Genomic DNA, 9,079 nt, shown 5'->3' with positions numbered 1-9,079 from the left:
AGAAGCCCCAGAGAAGCTGAAGACCACTAGATGGCAAGTCAGTGGCAGCCATTCAGTAGAGCCCCTTATTAGGGATCCAGATGGGAGTAATAATAGATGCATAATGAACCTCAGCTCTGTTGAGGAAACAGCTCCCCTGGTGATACCAATTTATGTATGTTGGATGTTGGTTGCTCTGTGGGGTAACAGGTATCAACATTAGAAACTTGAGTTACCCTGCTGATACATCCTGTGCATCCTTTCTCTCAGTGAAGATATGGCATTCCTATGTGTAGGAGAATCTTTCTTGTCCCTTATTTTGCTATGTTATCTAATTAAATGTCCTTTACTTTAGATGAATGTCATCTCTAGTTGGTTTGTAATGTCATGAGATGTGATTTTGACTGGAGACTGATGCACAGTGTGCCTAGAATCTAGCTCAGTTGTCAGGACATATATATGTGAGTAGAGACACAAAACTACTCCCATTTGTCTCCTTTCTCCTTAGTTCCCTTTTATCCTTGTTCTGAATATCCCTGGCTGTCCTCTTTATCCCTGCTCTGGAATCAGGATGGGCAGAAAACAAGTTTGCATTTTGGAGGGATTCTTGAAAGGTGCCAGGATCAGTAGCCCATATCCAGATATTTCCTTGGCCCTTGCTCTGGTCAGGGACAGGCAAATCTAGGATAAACAAATAGAGACTAGGTTCAGTGAATGATCTATGTCATATTTGCATCCATAAAAGTGGTAGGACTTTTTTCTAATCCACATTAGGCACACATAGTGTCCTCCTGATCCTCCTCTGTTTCTTCCAGCTGGGCTTCCATATAATTGAAAAGAGCTGGTAAATCCTTGGACAGTCTGGCCTGATATCAGATATCTTCTGGGTAAGGTGTCCTGGAGCACCTGAGTCTCAGCAGATGCTCAGCAGAGAAAAATGCCCAGCCTACTCATTCTCCTCTTCATGATCCTCTTTCTCATGGAGTCTGTGGTAGCAATCCTAGGAAATGGTTTCATCATCATAGTGCTGGGCAGGAAGTGGGTGCAATATTGGACCCTACCCCCTGGTGACATGATCCTGGCCAGCCTGGGCATCTCCCGCTTCTTTCTACAGTGGGCAGCAGTTCTTAGCAACTTCTATAGATATTTCTCCTCAAATAACAACAGTCTATACCTTGGCATTTTCTGGAATTTTACTAATGTGACCACATTCTGGTTCACCACCTGGCTTGCTGTTTTCTACTGTGTGAAAATTTCTTCCTTCACTCACCCAATCTTCTTCTGGCTGAAATGGAGAATTTCCCGATGTGTCCCATGGCTACTGTTGTGTTCCCTACTGATATCCAATTTGATATTTATCCCATCTTTTGTAAAGACCTATCTTGTTTTCCACCTGCCAGTTACTAGGAATTACTCAGAAAAGACCACTTTGCATGGTAGGACACGTGTCTTACAGTGGTATTTTTACCTGTTATTGCAAATGTTTATTTTGTTCATTCCTTTCCTCTTCTTCCTTGCCTCTACCATCTTGCTCATTTCCTCCCTGTGCCAACACTTGGGGAATATGCAGCACCACAGTGCTAGTCCTCAGGATCAGAGTATGCAGGTCCACATTACAACCCTGAAGTCACTTTTCTTCTTTCTCATCCTCTATACATCATATGTTCTGCCTCTGATCATTGCCCTCATAGCACCTGTATCAGTTTGTAGCTTTTGGTTTTGGGTTTGGCAGGTAGTGATCTATGCTGGCATCTCTATCCATCCTGCCTTCCTGATCCTGAACACCTCAAAACTGAGAAGGGCTCTAAAGAAGATGCTTCATGACCCAGAGACTGTGTGAGGGGAATTCAGCTCTGAAGTGATCAATGTCAGTGATAAATATTGAGCAATGACCAGTGTTGCTATTTGGGATATAGATGCATAAGAATTAGAAAGGAAGGAAGAGAAGGAGTGAAGGAAGGAAGAAAGGAAGGAAAAAGATATTAAAGTATGTACTCATATTTTGGCACTGTAATAAGTACTGGGGATACCAATATAATCATTTAGATACTGACTTTTCATTTTCTCTATTCTCTCTTCCCTCACTACCTAATTCATTCATCCCTAAGCTCTGTCAATTTTTCCTCTGTACTATTTCATAGTTAATTGAAAGGTATTTTGCATGCTAAGTCCCTTATTTTACAGATGGAGCAATAAGATCATGAAAGATCATGTGACTTGTCCAGGGTCAAACAACTGGTCTATCCTGCAAAGAACAGTCAGATATATCTACACCTCAATTACTGGCAAAAGGTTACCATAGACAAGTGACTTAACTCCCTTAGCCTTGCTTTCTTCATCTAAAATAAAAAGCTGTGTGTGTGTATGTGTGTGTGTATGCAATGTATACTTTATAAATATGTTCAGTGTACATATGTATATGTGTATGCACACATACTTATATATATACATACACATACACACATATGTATATACACATTTTATATATATATATATATATACACACACACACATTATTTTATACACACACAAACACATAATAGAGATAATAGTATTTTCTTTTCCTACCTCAGGAGGTTACCCAGAGCAAAGTACTTTGTCAACCTCAAAGTGGTAGACAAATGAGATTTCTTGCTATTCTATGTTTACCCTCTTCAGAAACCTAGAGTGACTCAATTTCCTCTCACAGTTCAACTGAAATGCATCATGGGCTTCAGCTGACCACAACTCTGTCCCCATTGACGGACACTAAACTGTTTTCATTGGATTCACCTGAGATGATTATATTTGAAAGGCTTTTTCAATTATGCCTTGACTATTTTTTTTTTGCTTTCCCATTCCTTTCAAAACCAATCTGGAAACACACCTTGTGTTCCTAGTACAATGTTAGTTCCTTGAAGGCACTAGTTTGTGTCTTTGGACCCCTAGAATAATGGTATAGCAGATAAGGACTCAGCCTCTTTGTCAGGAAGACCTAGGTTTAAGTCTTATCCAAGACATGTGCTGGCTGGGTGACTCAGAGAATTGACTTAACCTCTCAGGCCCATGACAGTCCTTTAAGATTATAGATTACTGAGCAGGTGATGATCTGAACTGGGATTTCCCTATACAAATGAAATTGCAGGTCCACTCTCCTTGCTGCCCCCTCCCCACCACCAAGAAAAACAAAACTAAACTAAACTCTATCACCCAAAACAATCCCTTCAATTAATAAACATTTATTAAGCCTCTATTACATGCCAAGAACTACTAGCATTTATGGAGCACCTTAAAGTTTGCAAAATTCTTTGTAAATATCATTTTATTTTAGCCTTATGATAATACTGGGAGGTAGGTATTTTTATTATCATCCCTATTTTAGAAAGGAAGAAATAGAGGTGAAGTGACTCACCCAGAGTCACATAGATAATAGGTATGTGAGGCTGGATTTGAACTCAGGTCTTCCTGGTTCCAGGTCCAACACTTGATCCACTGTGCCACATAGCTGTTGTAGATGTGAAGAAAGAAATGAAACATTCCTTGTTCTTATGGAGGTTACATTCAGTTAAGGGGCCTGACACTAAGTAGGTGCTTAATAAATGTTTGCTGAATGAAGGAATTTATGATTAAGACATGTTCAGTTTAAGCATAATTATGTTGTTCCAGACTATCTCCGCTTACACCAGTCATTCTGGCAATGTCCTACCCTGATTCTATCCTCCTTTAGTGCCCTCCCTGACAGGCAAAAAACTTTAGGGGTGAGGATGGTGGAAGGACCTCATCCATTACTGTGGCATGACATAAAAAACCAGCCTTGAGAATATGAAGAGAGAGAGAAGAAACATAGTACCCTGCTAGCAGAGATAGCATCTTCCTCCTTAAGCTGTATGGGCAAGACTTTGATGCCCAGATTGTGGTAGGAAATTCCTCCTCTCATTTGCTTGGTTTTAGACAATTTGGAGCTGTGACTCAAAGTGGATATAATTTATTTGTGCGCAATCCCTCCTTCCCACCCCAATTCACTGAGAAGGTTCCAGTGGTCTGAATCCTTATCTACATAAGAGGGGTTACTATGAGTGAAAACCTAGGACAAATGTTTTTGTCAGCTCCTGTTAAGAACTGGCTCAATTGAACTGTACTTCTGGCTTTTGGCTTAGCTGGCGGCTGGGGAAAGGGAATGTAATGGAGGTGATGCAGCTCAACAACATTCTTGCTGGGCATACCACTGTTATTTGTTTAATTCATTCTGCTAGTCTGATTAAAGTCATCAGTAAACCACTATGCCTTGAGAAGGGGAATCTAGTAGTATGGGAACATCAAGCTATTTATGTAATTGGATAATTTACATGACAAATCATAAACTAATATGAATCTGGTTGGTAGCTGGCTCCATATAAGCCTGAGAGATGCCCAAGGAGCTGGGATGACTCTGGACACCCTCTGCTGTTGGGTGGTTCATATGGCATATGGGGAAAGTATTTGAGTGATAGCAGATATAGCATGGACCTCACTACCAAACAGTCTAAGGCACTGGTCATAGTGCCCACCTTGATGTTATATTAGTTACTGAGCATTTACCTGTTTGAATTTATCTGTTATTGTGCCTTGAATATAATAAAGTCTGTATGGCTTAGAAATACTCAGATAGTTCCCCTTTGACCCAGTAATACCACTTCTAGGTCTGTATCCCCAAAAGATCATGCAAATGGGAAAAGGACCCACATCTACAAAAATATTTATAGCAGCTCTTTTTGTGGTGGTCAAGAATTGGAAATTGAGGGGATGCCATCAGTTGGGGAATGCTCAAACAAGTTGTGGTATATGAATGTAACGGAATACTACTGTGCTATAAGAAATGATGAGCAGGCAGACTTCAGAAAAACCTGGAAAGACTTGTATGGAATGATGCTGAGTGAAGTAAGCAGCACCAGGAGAACATTGTACACAGTAACAGCCACGTTGTATGATGACTAACTTTGATAGACTTATCTCTTCTCAACAATGAAAGGATCTAAGACAACTCTAAAAGACTCATGATGGAAAATGCTATCCATATTCAGAAAAAGAACTATGGAGTCTGAATGCAAATAGAAGCATGCTATTTGCTTTCTTTATCTCTCTTTTTTGGTTCTTTTTTCTTGTGGTTTCTCTCAGTGGTTCTAATTCTTCTTTACAACATGACTAATGTGAAAATAAGTTTAATATAAATGTATATGTTAAGCCTATATCAATTTACATGCCATCTTAGAGTGGGGGTGGAGAAACATGAAGAGATATTTTGGAACTCAAAATCTTATGGAAGTGATTGATGAAAACCAAAAATAAATAAATTTATTAATTTAAAAAAATAAATACTCAGATAGTTCTGTGGTCTTATCCATTTGGGAGTTTCCTCCAGTATTGCAAATCACATTTTATATACACTTGTGTATTTCCTGTGATCTTGTCAATGTACTGTCATAAGTTCTTTGTAGGGGATATGCTCAATGTGATGAAGACTTTCTTCACCTTCTCCCAACATCTTGAAGATACCATGGAGTACTCTGCCTGTTTATATGTTATACTTTTCCCTTGCCATGTTATGATAGAACCAGAATTTTATTGACTCAGCTTCCAGGACTTCTCTCTTCTCCTCCAAAACCCAATTGGTCCCAGCTTCCCTGACATTGCTTCCTCATCTGGTCCCAGCCCAGTGGAATCAGAGCCCCTCAGACCTGGTGGGTGCCTGATACTTTGTAAGTCTCCATACCCACATAACTTATTGAGCAGATAAAGTTTCTGTATGAGAAAGGCACCTTCAGATTACCTGATATTATAGGCATTCCAAAGCTGTGCTTGCCCCTTCTCCCATTCTCTTTTCCCCCTTCCCCTTATTACATAAAATTGTATTTAAACCAGGCCTTTAACCTGGCCAATTGCTCTGCCTTCTCTGTGGAGCAGGCCCACTTGGGTCCATTACCCAAATAAATGCCTTTCTTTAAGTTGGAGACTATCCCAGTAAATCTGAATTCTTTCAAGACACTAGGATCAACACATCTTTACTCCATTATTTTTGGTGCATCCTGACATTTTGATGTGTCCTTGAATTCATCACTTTTATTAATAACCTATAGGTCATATTAATAAAATGATTAAATCACCTAGAAACTGTTTCTCGAATCTTTTAATCATCATGTCATGGAGAATAAAGGAAGAGATTCTTGAGATAAAGAGACAGATCTGACTTGAGGTCTCCCAGGAAATGCTCTTTCCCAGGAAATGCTCTTTCCTTCCAACACTCAACAGGTGAAACTTGGTCATCTAGGAAAGTGGACTTTCCTGAGAAATTAAAAGTTGAGATTTTGACTCTCTCCTCAACCTGAAACTTCTGATCCTAACTTTTGATCATTTCTGGGTGAGCACATATGTGTCTATATGTCTGCTCTAAGTGTTTGAACTACAGTCGTTCTGAATTTTTGCTCTCTACAGTAGGGGGTGGTCCCCTTGGCACAGGTATAGAGACATATTGATTGCTATGGAGAGCACAGATTTTTGGAGAGCCACATGGGAGGTTTGGATACACTGTGGAATAGGGACCTGTACCATTTCAGTCTTGTCAAACAGGCATGGTCCAAAGTCTCTGGCAAGAGAGTTCAGGTAGAAGAGCCCTAGATTCTGGAAAAGATGTAGTGTTCTGCCAAAGAGAGCTTTTGAGAGTTCCATTTAACAGGGCTCATATTTGAACCAAGGCCATTGTGAGAATTCCCTGTATGTTTTAGTCTGTGTTCTGTCTCTGTCTTTGGGATGTAGTCTGTATTTGAGAGGTGGAGGGAATTAGAAAAACAGAGTGAGACTTCCTCAGACTATCTGTTTCAAAAGGCTAATTGTGAGTTTTGGAGGAGAAAATCAGGGAAAGCCTTTCCTCTCTGAGAACTTCCTTGAAGTAAAAGGCCCAGTTTTTACCTAGAGGCTCAGACCTATAGCCTGCTAGGGCTGATTAGAGAAAGCTATCTTTGATTTTTTTAACGGACAAGTGAAGTAAAATTCAAATTCATCTAAAGTGAAACTAAATAGCCACAAAAGTGTTTTTTTTTCTGTGACTGAAGAAAGGAAGACAAAAGGAAAAGCCAGTGCCAGATGTGGCAGGTGAGTAATGGCCTTGAATGCAAATACTTATAAATGATGGGGATGGGATCTAAACCCCTAAAAGGAAAAGCCCATGTCTTTGGGATCTGGACCTCAAAAAGAAAAATCCCTGACATTTGCCTGAGGCTATAATCTGCTCAACTGGCTTTCATTGTGGCTATGCCCAATCTCCCAATTCTGTTCTGTTACCTCCCAATTGCCCCTGGCCTCTTCCCACCCTTAATCCTATCTAGATTCCATTCTCCCTTGGCCACTTGGTCCAGATCTCTGGAGTTCTGTTCACCCCAGTTTACTGGCCACTCCCAACCAGATCCTCCTTAGATCCATCCTCCAGTCACCCCAGACTACTTGGCCACTCCTTGATCCCTCCCACAGTCTTTCTGTATATAGGGTTTATCTGGCCTCCATTAAGGTGCTCAGATTCTTATAATCTAGCCAAAGACTCAGATTCTTTAAAATCTGGCCTGCTTGCATTAGCAATACAAATGCTTAGATTCCTTAAGAGTCTGGCCAATATGGTGGATCTTTAATAAACCTTGTCTTTGGCTGAAAGAAGGCTTGGGTCGAATTCATTCGGGCAAGACCCCTAAGTCATAATTTTGAGGTCCCGGCATCCCTAAACCTCTAAACCTATTAGTTTTGGTATTTCATTGACCAGCATACTTGAATCACAATTGTCTCCTAAAGTGGCTTCAAGTGATACTTGAGACAATGGGCTTCTCACTGACTATTATTTGAATCTCATCATTGCCAGGGCTCAAGAAGTAGACACCCAAATTCATTTGGGAAAAAGGGTGAGGGTCATGCATTCCTCATCAAATGTAATTATTTTTCTTGTGATATATTTAAAGAGAAAGGGAAGAAAAAGATTGTGATAAATTTTTAAAGACCTGGTAAGCTTTGTTATCGTGATAAGGCTAATTTATTGGGTTTCTTTTTTTGGCCTGAAAAACTAAATATACTTCCTATTGCAAACAGCTTTTGATGGGGGGCAGGAGGGGCAGTACTTAGGAATTTGTTTTGTTGTTATGGTACTTTGAGGATTCATTTAAAGACATTTTATACCAACTTAGTTTTGATAAATTCCAATTTTAAAGATTTGTTTTTGCTTTAAGGTTGAATAAGAGAGAGAGATGTGTCATTTTAGAGGTTTCCAACTAGTTTACTTCATGTAAGTTTAGTGATTATTCCTTTTAAAATTATGATAAATTTTAAGCTGTTTTTAAGAAAGAGAAATACTTTCAGGATGGAATGTTCAAGTAAAAAAAAGAATCATTTGTAAAAAAAACTCATGTGTATGTTTAAGGAAAAGATCTTTTGTGTAGATTTCTAAAAGGCCTACTAATTTTTATTTGTAAGTTAATTTAATGCAATGATTTTATGGTATTAATAACAATTGTGTCCAAACTTACTATGTTTATTGAATTTATTGCTTGAGGATATAGCTTTTGTGGGACCCTGAATTTTCTTTTCTGACCTTCATTCTTAGGTTTGTTGTGTCCTTGAACAAGCATTAATGGGCTCTTTAAGAGAAACATCCATCAGCAGCTCAGTGGAAGCAATATCTGGGATCTAAGACTTGCAGATATCTGTCCCTGGGAATAAGGTAGGGAAGTTGACCTGGGAAAGATTAGATGTTCTCCTAGAAGAACTCTGTCTACCTGGTTCCATATGCTAGGCTATTTATAGTGGGGTAGGCCTTGGGGACCGGTTTTGATCCTGTCATAACTATGTCCCTGCTTATAACTCACATAGAAAATTTCTGTTATCAGGGTAAACAAAGTGGAAGTTTGCCATTGCAATACTGATTCTATTAGTTATTAGATTAATACTAAAGCACCTAAATTATTATAATAAGCTGTAAGTGGGAAAGATCTAGTTGTTTTGATCTGAATTTGTAGTCATTCCATGGTTTAAGCAAGAGTTAAATTAGTTTTGAACTTGTCATATGTATAAGATTCAATTCCTGAAGTATCTCATTCTTTTGAATTATGAG

General features: G+C 39.2%; 1 protein-coding gene across 1 annotated transcript; it reads left to right on the top strand.

The window, feature by feature from the left end:
• Positions 1-916: 916 nt before the first annotated feature.
• LOC114027298 (taste receptor type 2 member 134-like) lies at positions 917-1,819 on the top strand. Its single transcript, XM_027841287.1, has one exon. It carries the CDS (start codon positions 917-919, stop codon positions 1,817-1,819), a length of 903 nt encoding a protein of 300 aa, XP_027697088.1.
• The last annotated feature ends 7,260 nt before the right edge of the window (positions 1,820-9,079 follow it).

Source organism: Vombatus ursinus, unplaced genomic scaffold (assembly GCF_900497805.2).
Source record: "Vombatus ursinus unplaced genomic scaffold, bare-nosed wombat genome assembly UNPS02014858.1, whole genome shotgun sequence".
Lineage (NCBI taxonomy): Eukaryota > Metazoa > Chordata > Mammalia > Diprotodontia > Vombatidae > Vombatus > Vombatus ursinus.
The sequence above is the reverse complement of the archived record's forward strand: the minus strand, read 5'-3'. Positions and strand labels throughout refer to the sequence as shown.